Source organism: Equus przewalskii, chromosome 12 (genome assembly GCF_037783145.1).
Source record: "Equus przewalskii isolate Varuska chromosome 12, EquPr2, whole genome shotgun sequence".
Classification (NCBI taxonomy): Eukaryota; Metazoa; Chordata; class Mammalia; order Perissodactyla; family Equidae; genus Equus; species Equus przewalskii.
Window position 1 is genome coordinate 27,963,044 of NC_091842.1, and position 15,403 is coordinate 27,978,446.

Consider the following 15,403-nt stretch of genomic DNA (forward strand, 5'->3'; position numbering starts at 1 on the left):
TAATGGTGAAATATGGAAAGCTGTTCCCCTGAGATGGAGAATGAGAAAAGGGGTGCCAATTATGACTGGTTCTGTTCAGTATCATCCTGGAAGTCCTACCCAGTGCTCAATGTTGGGGAAAAGGGAGAATGACTGGAAAGGAAGAAATAAAATGTCTTCTTTTTGCAGAAGACGTGATTTATCTGTAGAAAATAAAAAAGACAAACTATTAGAATTAATATGTGAATTTAGTAAGGTTGCTACGTACAAGATCTATATATAAAACCAATTGTACTTCTATATACCAGCAACAAACATTTAGAAAATGAAACTTTGAAATGATACAATTTACAATAGCATCAAACAACATCAGATACCTAAGAATACATCTAAAGAAAAATAGGTTATAATTCTGCACAGAAAACTACAAAATACTGTTGAGAGAAATTAAAGAACCTAAATATACCATGTTCATGGATCACAAGACTCACTCTTGTAAAGATGTCACTTGTCCTCAAATTGACCTAGATATTCCATGTAATCCCAATCAGAATCTCAGCACGTTTTGTGTATGTGTGTATGTGTATATGTGTGACAATTAATATGCTGATGCTAAAATTGATATGGAAATGCAGAGGACCAAGGATACCTGAGGAAGAACAAAGCTGAAAGACTTATAGACTCATCTATCAAGTATTATTATAAGTATCCAATAATTAGACAGTGTAGTATTGATGCAAGGATAGACAAATAGACCAACAGAACAGAACGGAGGATTCAGAAACAGATTCATACGTTTATGGTCAATTATAAAAAGCACTACTTCAATTCGCTGAGGCAAGAATACCATTCTCAATAAATGGTGCTGAGTCAGTTAGATATTCAAATGAGAACAGAGAAATATTGAGTCCTCCCTCACACCATTCTCAAATGACCAATGCAAGATTGAGTGTAGATTTATGAGTGAAAGTTTAAACCGTTAGATCGTAGAACGTTAAAGCCAACTGTAGAAAAAATAAAATATTTCTTCCTCCTTCCCCCACCAAGATTCCTCCAACTTCAGCCCTCTGTGTCTGATTGATCTACACTGGATAGTGGGTCAATACTCCTGGTCAGTGATGTCTGGATTTCTTTTTTCCAGGGAAATTTGGCACTGGGATTCAGTCCTATTTCTCCTTCTTGCGGTTTCTGGTGTTGCTGAATTTGGTGATATTTCTGATCATCTTTATGCTGGTTTTGCTCCCAATGTTGCTCACCAAATACAAGATCACCAACAGCAGCTTTGTGCTCATTCCCTCCAAAGACATAGGTGAGTCTGAGGCTTGGTTTCTATGAAGAGTGTTCTTTTCACCGTGTACCTCATTCCGATGCTTCCTTCTCTAGGAATCTTTATATTCTAAGCCTTGGGTGACTCTATTCGTCAGGACAGGCTAGGTTATGCTGCGGAAACAAATGACCCCATAACTCTTGGTGCCTAATAACCACAAAGATTTCTTTCTCGCTCACCGTATGTGTCCATCACTGTTTGGCAGTCGCTTCATTCCATGTTGTCTTCACTCTGGAGCCCAAACTGATGGAGCAGCCTCTGTCTGGGCCATTGACGGTCACTGTGTCCAAAGGAAAAAGCCACAGCCAACGTGCTGGCTCCTAAAACTTCCACCTGGAAGACATGACGCACGTCATTTCTGCCACAGCTCATTAGCCGGAGCACGTCACTCGGCCACTCCTGAGTTCAGCAAGGCATTTGGGAGGAGCGCTACAGGGCAGAAATGTGGACTGTTTAGCAAACATGATACAACCTGCTCCAGTGCCCTTATTCCAAGACTTTTATCTCCAGTAACGGTGATGCTCACCTCCACTGATTAAACTCCAGTCACGTGCCAGACACCATGGCAAGTGCTGGACCTGTGGCTCAGTGAACTCTCAACCCAGGTCAGACCTTCTGGGCGTCCCGTTTATTCGAATGGGGAGAGTTTCTGTCATTCCACCGACATTTGTTGATTACCCTGGAGTCCCGGGCTCTGTTCGAGGGCTCAAGGTGGATGGGCAGAGTCGAGCCAGGCCTCTCTAAGTCCTGAGGCCTCTTGCTTCTCTTGTCACATAACCCCATTCTGCAGAAGAATCAGTGATTCCTCTAGAATCGCTTCGTGGCCCTAAACATTCTTCCTCATCATATTTGTTTCTTTTTAAATTCTATTACACTTCAAAATAAAATAAGAATAAGGGGGAAACGCTGACTTCATTCCGGGCCCTCATTTTGAGTGCCCACTGTATGCCAGATGCCGCCTCCCCATTTCTAATGCGTCCGTTTTACAGATAGGCATCCCCTGCTGCTGTGTGGAAACCCTGGGTTCAGTTTAAATAATTTAAATAATGAGTTTAAATATTTAAATAATGAGCTGGTTGTTCATTATTCAGATAACACCTCATTATTTAATATTTAGTTCATTAATAATAAATGCTTGTTTTAAAATTATAAATAATTGAAAACAATATGAATTCTGTTTTTTAATATAGAAAATTTTAAAAGTATAAATTATTATTTAAGCAATACTCATAATTAAAAAAAAATTTTTTTTAAACATTGGCCCTGAGCTAACACCTGTTGCCATTCTTCCTCTTTTTGCTTGAGGAAGATTGTCACTGAGCTAACATCTGTGCCCATCTTCCCCTGTTTTGTATGTAGGATACAACCACAGTATGGCCTGATGAGTGGTGCGTAAGTCTGTGCCCGGGATCCGAACCTGCGAACCCCAGGCTGCCAAAGTGGAGCATGCAAACTTAATCACTACACCACTGGGCTGGCCACACACACGTTTTTTTTTTAACTTACCTAGTAAACTTTGTCCCTTAAGGAAAGGATCAGAAGTCCCTCTCTTCCTCTTGTGACCTTCCTTCCCTTCGTCATGCCTTCAACAAGTGTCTATTGAGCACTTACTATGTGCGGGGCTCTGAGTCAGACACAGGCTACAACAGGGTCACCACACCTGCACCCACAGGGTGAATGTGCTTCCTGCCCTGTTGACTTTGCGTTTGGCCATGGGACTCACTTTGTCTGGTGCAGTGTTAGCTTGAAATGGCTTTGTGTGGTTGGCTTGCCTTTTGACAAGAGCCAGGAGGAGAGTGTCCCCTGGTAGCCACTGCCTCTGCAGCCTGGGCCCCAGAGTGAGGTCACGTGGAGAGACCTGAGCCCAGCTAGAAGCCTGGAGTCCATCCCGGCTCAGCCTGAATCGGCTGAATGAACTCCAACTGCAGATCCATGAATGAGAAAGTAAATATTTGGTATGTTAAGTCATTGAGACTTTGAGGTTATTTGTTACACAGCAATAGTTGACTGATACAGAGGAAGCAAATTAGTTATTCAAGGAAAAGGTAGTGTCATTAAGATTGATATTCAAACAATTTCTTGGTTAATTATACGTATGTAAATATATGTATTTTTCGAATGAAGCCACATGGTTGTTTACACACACATAGAGATCTTTTAAAATTAGATGTGCTTAAAATGAAATAATAATTATATCAGTCGCATATTCCAAAACACGTGCAAATGTGAACCCAAAGACACAAAATACTGATACAAGCAGAAAACATTACCATAAGTGGACCCACAAACAAAATGTATAGAAGAAACATATATCCCCAGATGTTTTGGGGAAATAGTGAAAGGGGAAAATGCTGTTGTACTTGATGCATTGGGGTTTGGACTGCAAATAGAAAATCACCAACTTGCAAACACATCCGTACACAATTCTGTGTGACATATCTAAACGTATATGCGTATACACGCACGTATACACAAATGATGATGGACGAGTCGCAGAGACTGAAACTATCCCACTGATGTTCTTGTTTTTGTTTTTCACAGATATCCAGTGCACAGTGTATCCAATAAGTAGCTCTGGACTCATTTACTTTTATAGTTATTTCATAGACTTGCTCTCTGGCACTGTAAGTATTTAACATAATTCTGCATCCTCAGTATACCGCAAATAAGTTAAAGATCAGTTGCCTGAATGTCTGCAGTAAGAGTCAAACACAAGTGTCTGCAAAAGTATCAGTAAAAGAATTTGCCATGACCTCAGCAGCAAGGATTGCGTTCACCTGCACCGCGCCCTGCCCCCCCCAGAATATAGAGGAAATAAGCTTTGTCATTTCAGCAAGGCCTTTCTCTAGTCCCTGCCACCTTCGTATTGACCTGCAATGAAATACTGAGTTGCCCCATAGAAAAAAGTTTCAGTGAAAACAAACCCAGATAGAATTTATTTAATTTTTCTGACATTGAAAAACCTTAGCATTGGAGGTCCTAGGCTGCCTGGATGAAAGCCATGGGTCTTCTCCCCAGAAATTACACATACCGACAAGTGTGATGCACACGTGCACACACACCGCATTTGTACACATACATACGCATTCCCTAAAATCCCTTAAAAGTCTACTAATCACAGGTTAACACCCCTTGCTCTCAGGTGGAGTTAGGGGCCTGCCCGGTGGCACGGTGGTTAAGTGCGCACGTTCTGCTTCTTGGTGGCCCGGGGTTCACCGGTTCGGATCCCGGGTTTGGACATGGCACGGCTTGGCACACCATGCTGTCTCAGGCGTCCTACATATAAAGTAGAGAAAGATGGGCACGGATGTTAGCTCAGGGCCAGTCTTCCTCAGCAAAAAGAGGAGGATTGGCAGCAGATGTTAGCTCAGGGCTAATCTTCCCTCAAAAAAAAAAAACAAATAAAGTCGAGTTAATCTCATCCTTCTTATGGTAGTTCCAAAAGGTTTTTTTCAATCTTCTAAAAAATGATTTTTTGGTGAGCTTTCGTTTTTTTATCCCACTTTTTTCAGCAAATAAGATTGCAGCTATGAATAGTGGCCATCTCTGCCCCCTAGACCAGGATTTCTCAGCCTTGGCGCTATTGACATTTCAGGTCCAGTAACTCTTTGCTGTGGGGCCGTCCTGTGCACTGTAGGATGTTTAGCAGCATCGCTGGCCTCCACCCACTAGATGCCAGGAGCAGTTCCGCAGTTGTGACAAACCAATATGTCTCCAGACTTTTCCTAGAGGACAAAATCGCCCCTGGTTGAGAATCCCTCCTTTAGGTGTTTAGAAAATACAAATATATAAAAATATGTGTTCTGAAAGTTATAGTCTTAAAATGCCTTGTCATTGAACTTTCGCTTTTCTGAGTAGATAAGTAGAAAGCTTTGAATTTGTCTACTGCATTTGATTTTGAGAAAAAGTGGTTTTCACATCTCTGATCTCATGTTTTCCTCAAAACAACTGAGAAGAATTGTCAGGCGGGTGTTAAAATGTCCATGATGCAAATGAGAAAACTGATAGTATGCAAATATCCAGTATGCAAATAAGAAAATGGATACTATGCAAATGAGAAAACTGATGCTATGCAAATAAGAAAACTGATACTATGCAAATATCCACTATGCAAGGAGACAAGAAATTCAGTGACTCACCCAAGGTCACACTGCTAGTGAAAGCAGAGTGGAATCAAATCCCAGAGCTACTGTTAACCCCATTTCTTTAGATTATATCCCACAAGAGGAATTTCTGTTCGTAGGTCTCCACACACCATAACCTTATTCTTTATAGGAAAGATTTCATAGGAGACTTAGATGCACTTAATCATAAATGATCATAAATGTTCAATGAAGTATGCATGATAAAGAACAGCCTTGTCCGAAAGAATTTTCTACAATGATGAGAATGTTCTGGATCTGTGCTGTAAAATGCAGTGGCCACTAACTCTCGTGCACTTGAATGTGGCTTGTGTGACCGAGAAACTGAATTTTAATTTTATTATTAATAATTTAAGTGGGCCTAAGAGAGAGAGAGCCAGAGAGATCCCACAGTGGTTTGTCTTTGCTAAGTACAGTTGAGCCAAGCTCATTATCAAATCAGAAAAATTGCTTTCCAGGCCCCGTGGACCTTTGCCCTGTAATTCATATTGTTTTGAGAGATAGATTGATTATAGCCCTGATATCAGCCTGGGGCAATATGAACAGGTTTCAAGTCATTGGGCAAGTTTTTATGGCCCATGTGCCCTGCCTTCAGGAGAGTTAAAAAGAAGATAGCGTCTTCTGTTTCTATGTTTCTTTTTTCTATTAAAAAATTTACTTAATTGCACAGTGTAAAAATATATAGTAGTCGTAAAAAATATAGAATTTATAGAATAAAAATTGAAAGTACCCCTCCCCTGAGGCCACCAAACTTTTAACACCATGGTTCATAGCCTTCTTGACACTTCTCATGCTTTGACATGGTCTTGCTTAATATTTTATAATATGGATTTTTGACAATCTAGCTAGTGCCCTGTTGGTGGACATTCAGATTGCTTCCATTTTCCCCCTTTATAAACAATGCTGTAGTGAACATCTATGTCCCGCCTATACCATTTCTGCTTTCTGTGTGTGTTCTCTTCCTCACTCTCCTGGAATTTTCCTGCTATTGAGGAGGAGTTTGAGGTGTTCAGTTATTCCCACCATAAGAAGTCATGGACTTTGCTTCACTGTATTTTCACATAGAGCACCCTTGGTGTCTTTTTTTTGATTTTTGTTTGTTTTGCTAACAGCTGTATTGAGATCTAATTCGCACGTCCTACACCTCACCCATTTAAAGTGTCCGATTCAATGGCTTTTACTATATTCACAGAGTTGTGCAGCTATTACCGCAATCAGTTTTAAAGCATTTTCATCACCTCAAAAAAAAACCCTATACCCTCTATCACCTACCAGTCCCCTCTAAGCAGCGCTAAGCAACCATTAATTTGCTTTCTGTCTCTGTAAATGCTTCTTCCCGACGTTTCCTATAAATGGAATCATATCCTATGTGGTCTTTTGTCCCTGGCTTCTTTCACTGAGCATGTTTTTAAGGTTCATCCGTGGTGTCGCATCTATCAGTCTTTTCATTCCTTCTTGTGGCCCAATAAGATTCCATTGTGTGGAAATGCTACATTTCGTTTATCTGTTCATGATGGACGTGTGGCTTGTTTCCACCTTTTGGCTGTTAGGAGTAATGCTGCTACGAACATTCCTGTATCAGTTTTTGGGTGGACATATCTTTTCATTTGTTTGGGGTCTATAGCTAGGGGTGGCTTCACTGGGTCCAACGGTAATCCTATGTTTAACTTTTTGACGGACTACCGGACTTTTCCAAAGTGGCTGCACCATTTTACATTCTCAGCAGCAGTGCATGAAGATTCTGGTGTCTCCACATCCTTGTCAGCACTTGCTGTTATCTGACTTTTTGATTGCAGCCATCCTATTTGTGTGAAGTGGAATCTCTTTGTGGTTTTGATTTGCATTTCCCTAATGAGTAATGATGTTGAGCGTCTTTTCATGTGCTTCTTGGCCATTTATATATCTTCTTTGAATAAATATTTGGATCCTCTTTCCAGTTTTTAGTTGGATTATCTGTCTTTTTATCGTTGCGTTATAAGAGTTCTTCATACATTCTAGATACAAGTACCTTATCAGATATATGATTTACAAGTATTTTCTCTCATTCTCTGGATTGTCTTCTCATTTTCTTGATAGTGTCCTTTGAAGTACAAAAGTTTTTAATTTTGATTAAGTCCAATGTGCTTTTTCTTTTAATGTTTGTGTTTTCGGTGTCATATCTAAGAATTTCATTGCCAAATCCAAGGTCATGAAGATTTAGCTTTTCTTCTAAGTGTTTCACAGTTTTGTTTTGTTTTTTTTCAAGATTGACACCTGAGCTAACATCTGTTGCCAATCTTCTTCTTCTTTTTTTTTTTCCTTCTTCTCCCCAAAGCCCCCCAGTACATAGTTGTATATTCTAGTTATAGGTCCTTCTGGCTGTGCTATGTGGGACGCCACCTCAGCATGGCTTGATGAACGCTGCTAGGTCCACACCAAGGATCCAAACTGGTGAAACCCTGGGCCGCCAAAGCAGAGTGTGAACTTAACCACTGGGCCACAGGGCTGGCCCCAAGAGTTTCATAGTTTTGGCTCTTACATTTAGGTCTTTGATCCATTTTAAGTTAATCTTTATATATGGTGTAAGGTAGAATTCAGCTTCATTTTTTGGCACGTGGCTCTCTAGGTGTCTCAGCACCATTTCTTGAAAGGCTGTTCTTTCCCCTTATCAAAAATCGGTTGACCATAGATGTATGGGTTCATTTCTAGACTCAGTTCTCTTCCATCGATCTGTCTGTCTGTTCTTATGCTGGTACCACCCTGTCTTGATTACTGTTGTTTTGTAGTGAGTTTTGAAATTGGGATGTGTGAGTCCTCCAACTTTGTTCTTCTTTTTCAAGACTGTTTTGGCTATTCTGGGTCCCTTGCAATTCCATATGAATTTTAGGATCATCTTGTCAGTGTCTACAAAGAAGCCAGCTGGGGTTCTGATAGGGATGTGTGGAATCTGTAGATCAATTTGGGGACTATTGCCATGGATCTCCTGATCCATGAACATGGAATTTTTTTCCATTTAGTTAAGTCTTCTTTAATTTTTTAACCCTGTTCTGTAGTTTTAAGAATATAAGATTTACACTACATTTAAGTCTGTTCCCGAGTATGTTATTCTTTTTGCTGTTATTGCATGTGGAATTGTTTTCTTAATTTCATATTTGGATCATATACCTATGTATTTTTTTTTGCTTTGGTGAGGAAGATCGGCCCTGAGCTAACGTCTGTTGCCAATCTTCCTCTCTTTTTTCACTTGAGGAAGATTGTCACTGAGCTAATGTCTGTGCCAGTTTTCCTCTATTTTGTATGTGGGTCTCCACCACAGCATGGCTTGATGAGTGGTGCAGGTCTGCACCCAGGATTGGAACCTGCGAACCCTGGGCCACTGAAGCGGAATGTGCAAACTTAACCACTACGCCACCAGGACAGCCTCCTATACCTGTGTATTTTTAATGCTCAGGGTTTGTCTGTGTTTTATTCCCCTAACACTAACTGAGCACCCTGTATACTGCTGGGATTGTTCCAGTCTCTGGGGATTCAAGGAGGAGCAGTGATGCTGGGATATGAGCTCCTTGAGGCAGATGCTGGTCTCCTGGTCCCCTGCAGTGAGCTCACCAGTCTGACCTCAGTCTTTGGCTCTGTTTCAGGGTTTCCTGGAGGAGACCTGCCTCTTTTATGGACATTACACCATTGACGGGGTGAAGTTTCAGACTTTCACTTATGATTTGCCTCTGGCTTACTTGTTAAGCACAATTGCCTACCTGGCCCTGAGCCTTCTTTGGATAGTGAAAAGGTAAAATTTATCTTGTCATTGTGTTCTCCTTGAATTACTCTTGAAGGCTGGAGTTTATTGGAGGTCCGTGGACTCTGGGAGCCCTTGCTCAAGGTTGGGCAGAGTCCAGGGGTGAACTTCCTGGGGAGAGGTTCATGAGTGTGTTGGAGGCTGAGGAGACCTGGAGGGAATGGAGGCAGGATTTGGGAGCTGGCGCAGCAGCCTGGAGTTTTCGGTCAATCATTGTTGCACACATTTGCCAATGCACACATTCGCCAGTGCCATCCCCTCAACCTTGTGTTTGATCCGGTGTTTGTGGTACCAGGTCTCTATTGGGTTGCAAATGGCGGGAACCCAACTCTCACTACCTGGGACAAAAGGGAATTGAGTGGCTCAGAGAACCAAGGAAGGCAGGACGCTCCAAATTACAGGAAGGACAAGGATGTAGGTATGGCCTCAAAACAGCCAAAAGCAAGGGCTCCTTCATGTCTGATTCTCCTGGTGGCGGCTTCCTTATGTGGACTCCCTGGGTCACAGGTCCAGAGATCCTTTGAAGAAACTTGTTGGCTCTGCTTCATTCAGGTACCCAACCCTGACCCTTCACCTGTGGCCACAGGGAGCAAGGTGTCTATGATTCAACTGCTCAGCCCTCTGACCCTCCTAACTGTGGCCAGTGGGTTAGGATCACATGAGGACGTGGCGTTTCCCATGGTAGACAAGTGGTTTAGCGGGAGACACCGATACCCAAGAAAAGAAAAGCAAGGAATATTAATTACTTTATTACTAACCAACAACTGTCCCCAAAAAGTACAATGGCCCCAATACAATAGAAGTTGTCTATCTTTCTTACATGAAGTTCTGAGCAGGGCACAGGTTAGTGTGGTAGACTCTTTCTCAGCCCTTCTGGGACTCAAGTTGACCAAAGTCCAGCCATCTTCAGCATGTGGCTTTGAAGTTCCTCTTGAGGGCTGGAAGGGAACACGACCGTGGAGGGATATCATGTGGAAGGTGATGGTCCTGAAGCATGGGCTAGACCTGGAAGTGATGCACGTCACTCACGTTCCATTGGCTACAGCTTAGTCCCATGACCATAGCTAACTGCAAGGATGCTGGGAGATGCTGTCCCTGGCTGGCAGCCAGTTCCCAGCACTAACACTGTACTGTGGAAGGAGAACCACACATTTGTGATGGACGCTTGCTCTCTCTGCCCCAAGAGGGCTGCTAGGCAGACAGTCATGGATGGGCACCTCTCTTACCCACTTCATTGTCCTTAGGAGAGCCTGGTTAGTGCTCTAAGCCATGGGGCTGTAAAAGCTCCTTAGCACAGGCCTAAAAGAGACCAGGATGTTGGGGACTGAATTTGCCCTCCACGGGGACCTGGGTTCGCCACCACAGAGAAAGCCCCAGAGCCCAGATGGCACTTATGTCCTGAGTCAGAATCTAGGAGATGAAAGTTAGCTCACGTGTGCCCATCCCCCACATCTCATCGGACAGTGTACCAACAAGAATGAGCAGTGGCTCATTTTGAGGGCAGAGAGATGCTCCGTAAAGACATGTTGGTTGACTGGGGTTCTGGCTTTGCTGTTCTGCCATCGTGGCAGGGGCAGATCCAAGTTTTATGGGCCTGCAGTTTAGACAATTTGAAAGGGCCTTCTTTAAGACAAAGAATATGAAAATATCTTTTGTAAATTATAAACAATGAAAACAAGACCATATGAACACATTGCTAGAGGCCCTCCCGGGGCCTTGGCAGGGGCCCTGAAGAAGAAAGACGCTTTATCAGCCAAACAGTGAATCCCTCTCCGGATCTTACTCGAGCTGCTTCACCTCAGGGCCTGGACTGCTTCCCGGGGAAGACTGGCCAGAGGGCGGGGTGTGATGGAATGGGGAAGGGCTGAAGAATGGCGAAGAGTGTGGACTTTGGGGTCCAGAGACAAAGGTTCAAATGTCATTGGACCTCTTTGAGCCCCATTTTCTTCATCTGTGAAATGTACACACCAGGGAGGGTTGTTGGAGGATTAACTGAAACAGGTAACGAACTTAGCACTGGGCCTGGCACCTTGGGGACATTTGTTAAATTAGAATCATCATCATCCTCATCATCAAACTAGTCCCAGTTCTGCCACTAACTCTCTGCATCTAGGGAGATAATTTTCCTCTCTGGATCTTCGCTTTCTCATCTGTAAAATGTGGGTTTAGTCTAAATCAGAGGTTTTCAACTGGGATGGGACCTCGGAATCACCATGGAGCATTATAAAATGACATATTTCTGGACTCCGCATGAGACCTACCGAATTAAAAATCTCAGGGTAGGGGCCGGCCCGGTGGTGCACTGGTTAAGTTCGAACCTTACGCTTCGGCAGCCCGGGGTTCACCGGTTCGGATCCTGGGTGCAGACATGGTGCCGCTTGGCAATCCATGCTGTGGCAGGCGTCCCACACATAAAGTAGAGGAAGATGGGCATGGATGTTAGCTCAGGGCCAGTCTTCCTAAGCAAAAAGAGGAGGATTGGCAGCAGATGTTAGCTCAGGGCTAATCTTCCTCAAAAGAAAAAAAAAATCTCAGGGTATAAAACCACCTGGTAATCTGCATTTTGGAAAAGCACCCCAGGTGGTTCTGATGTAAATTCTTTGCTATGAACCTTTGGCAGAATGACTGATTGCCATAATTCCTTACACTTGTATTGTCTTCACAACTCAGTTGCAAATCCTAAAAATACCCTGTTCCATCTAGAGTCTGTGGCATTTGGCGTTTTTATATCAAGTATTTGATATAAATAGGGCGTATTTTTTTCCATGAAAGTAATTGAATGAATAATAATTATGAAGTGTGCCACAGAGTTGCATCTGACCTAAAAAGATGCTCACTAAATATTTGGTTAATTTACTATGTAAGTCGTTTATTCACTCATTTATCCATCAATTGGAAGGTGGCCATATTATGGTTCAGGCATTCTAGATGTAAAGGTGGCAAGGCAACCAGGGTACCTGCTCTCAAGGAATTTAAAATTTGTCAGGGTCAGAGGCTATAAGCAGTAAACAGATAAATAATTGCAGATTAGGTTCATTACTGTGAAGGAAATGAAAGAGACTACCATGAAGTGGGAGTCACAACTTGAGATGGGGTGGTGAAGAAGCCAGGGAGGTGACATTTGAGCTGAAACCTGAGGGATGGGAAGAAGACAGCCATGGGAAGAGGCAGGCAAAGAACACTCCCAGAAGAAGGTAGAGGGAATGGCAAGTGCAAAGGCCCTGAGGCAGGAGGAGAGGTTTGTGTGTTTATGGAGGAAAAGAAGCCGTTGTAGTTAGAGCAGAGTGGCCATATGGGAGGAAGGATGGCATCATGCAGGATCATGCAGGACCTCTAGGCTGTGTTAAAAGAGTTTAGATTTTATTCCAGCTGTGAGAAGAGCCATTGGATGGATGAAAGGAGATGATTTTCAGCAATGAGATGCCTGGTTAGCTGCCACATATATTTAGAATGGTCCCAAACTTGATTATGTCAAAATAGAAAATGCAGCCATTTGTAACTTTTTAATCGTAGACAAAGCCAATCCTTGGGCCTGTATTTTTTTTGTTCTTATAAGAAGGGTAATCGTGTTTTGGGATCAGGTCGGTGGAAGGGTTCAAAATCAACCTGATCCGGAGTGAAGAGCACTTCCAGAGTTACTGCAACAAGATCTTCGCCGGCTGGGACTTTTGCATCACCAACCGCAGCATGGCGGACCTGAAGCATGGCAGCCTGCGGTACGAGCTCCGAGTGAGTGCACCGGGTTTTCTCCGGCCAGCAAGCTTGTGCCTTGGGAGGTGGGCCTGCAGCTTGCAGAGGAGCTAGGTGGGGGCCAGGCTGTCACAGCGAGCTTCCTGTATGTCGTTTTCTAGAGCTTTTGTGGAGAACAGCTTCCAGAGATGGATCAAGCATGGAGCTGGTGACCTGGGGCTGGGACGGGAGGTGGGGACACGACAGCGACGGGGAGGAGATGGTGTCTTCCCTCCTCCCCGACCACCTTACACTGTGATTTTTCCACCTGAGGAGAGCCTGTCACGAGCACTGCTTACACCAGCAGAAACAGGACAAAGAAGGAGTACTGTGGTGGAAAGGTGGAGTGGAGAGAATATGAAAAAGTAGAAGAGAATTTCCAAATTAATAAGGAGAGGAGGAATAATAAATAGCATCTTGACCAAGCCCACCAAAAAAAGGAGGAGGGGCCCTTTATATCAAAAGCTTAATAAAGTAAGATGGAAGGACCCAAATTGAATGTATCATTTGTTTAAAGAGATAAGGCATACTACATAGAAGTGATGTCATGAGTACGTTACAGTTCTGCTTTCGCATTTATTGCAAAGTCTAATTGCTGTCTGAAACAGGAGGTTCTCCCTTGACGCAGGTCTTTAGTAGACATGAGAACTAGTTGGGCTTGGTCTAGGAAGGTATCTTGGGGGAGAAGAATATTTAAAGAAAGTCTTAAAGATGGATGGGGAGAGTATAATGAATCGCAGGTTCCACCCCGGAATATTCCTTCCTCCCAGTGCTCACAAATGACTTTTCTTTGGTCCTCAGGCAGATCTGGAGGAAGAAAGGATACGGCAGAAAATAGCAGAAAGGACCTCAGAGGAAACGCTACGGATTTACTCTTTGAGACTGTTTTTGAACTGTATTGTTCTGGCCGTTTTAGCGGCATGCTTTTACGCAATCTATAGAGCAACTATATTCTCGCAGGAGCATATGAAAAAGGTGAGTACCCCATGAAAGCCAATTTAACTTACTCTGGGCGTTAGGCTAAGTGCCTTGCAAACCTCTGAGGCAGATAGCATCATCGTTTCTGTTTTACTTATGGGGATATAGGTTTGGCTGATAGGACGGAGAACCGAAAATCACAGGTGACGAATTTCCACTTTTAATAGAAATAAAAAGCATCCAAAATAGACTGGAATTCCTCCTGGAATACACAATATTCGAATCTAGGCTTGACTTCCTGCATTTAATCCCCAACTCTACTGCTTATCAGCTGGGGTCTCAATTTACCTAAAATAGCAGCGGTTTTAAAAATCCAAGTTGGTCTAGTGGCTCTGCTCCATGAAATCAGTCATCAGGGGTCCAGGTTCCTTCCGTCTTGTTGCTCTGCCATCCTTAGGATGCATCCTTTTCTATATGGTACCAGTAGCTCACTATGTCCACATTCTAGCCAATGGGGAGGAGGTGAAGGAGGTGGAGAAGGCACCTGCCTTGCCTTCAAGGGCATGACCTGGAGGTTGCGCTTAAAACTTCTGCTTACATCCCTTTGGCCAGAATTTAGTCAGATGGCTTTACAAAGCAGGTTAGGAAATTTCGTTTTATCCCAGATAACCAAATATGCTCTTACTCTGAAAGAAGTAGAGAATGGCTATTCCAAGTCAGTTAGTAATACAGCCTTGAAAATACTTTAAATTGCCCACTGGTACAGAATACATGGATTTTTTTTCTTTTCTTTTTTTTTTTTTTTTTTTTTGAGGAAGATCAGCCCTGAGCTAACATCTGTGCCCACCTTCCCCTACTTTATACATGGGACGCCTGCCACAGCATGGCTTGATATACAGTGCGTAGATCTGTGCCCAGGATCCAAACTGGCAAACCCTGGGCTGCCGAAGCAGAGCATGTGAACTTAACTGCTGTGCCACCGGGCTGGCCCCAAGAATCTGCCCCACCTCTCTGCAAGAATCTTCATCTTAAAAAATCCAATAGAGCTCCTTTTTCTTCCAGGATGCTACTAGATCATGGTTCCTCTAATTGAACACACGAGGAAAGAAATAGCTTATGTTTAGGGGCCATGTTGAATGACATATGTGTTTCGTTTTGTGTGCTAAACACGTATAGTTGAGTTCTTTTATTTCCTTCCAGCTTTGCGGAGATCTAATTAACATAGCACATTATATAAGTTTAAGGTGTAGAGCATAATGACTTGACATACGTCCAGTTGAGTTCTTTAACGGTCAACTCATTTGTGATGCAACTTGCCTTACTATACTCCTCACCAGTTTTGTTGTCTTCATAGGAAATTGACAAGATGGTTTTTGGAGAGAACCTCTTGATATTGTACCTGCCTTCTATTGTGATCACACTGGCCAATTTTGTCACCCCAATGATCTTTGCCAAGATCATCCACTATGAGGATTATTCCCCAGGCTTTGAGATCCGGCTGACCATCCTTAGGTAATGTCTAGGCATGCCAAGCAG

General features: G+C 43.0%; 1 protein-coding gene across 17 annotated transcripts in view; it reads left to right on the forward strand.

Annotated features, from left to right (window-relative positions):
* TMC7 (transmembrane channel like 7) overlaps positions 1-15,403 on the forward strand; it is a 54,269-nt gene that overhangs the window by 23,142 nt on the left and 15,724 nt on the right. For 16 of the 17 annotated variants that reach the window (XR_011524454.1, XR_011524455.1, XR_011524451.1 and 13 more), the window contains 6 exons: positions 1,121-1,288; positions 3,848-3,930; positions 9,066-9,211; positions 12,802-12,949; positions 13,751-13,924; positions 15,222-15,379. Coding sequence is in view for 9 of the 17 variants with exons in the window: in XM_070566622.1 (XP_070422723.1) it covers positions 1,121-1,288; positions 3,848-3,930; positions 9,066-9,211; positions 12,802-12,949; positions 13,751-13,924; positions 15,222-15,379 (877 nt within the window). In the remaining 8 variants the exon portion in view is untranslated. The remainder of the gene's footprint in view (positions 1-1,120; positions 1,289-3,847; positions 3,931-9,065; positions 9,212-12,801; positions 12,950-13,750; positions 13,925-15,221; positions 15,380-15,403) is intronic. The other variant, XM_070566629.1, reaches the window with a different exon arrangement.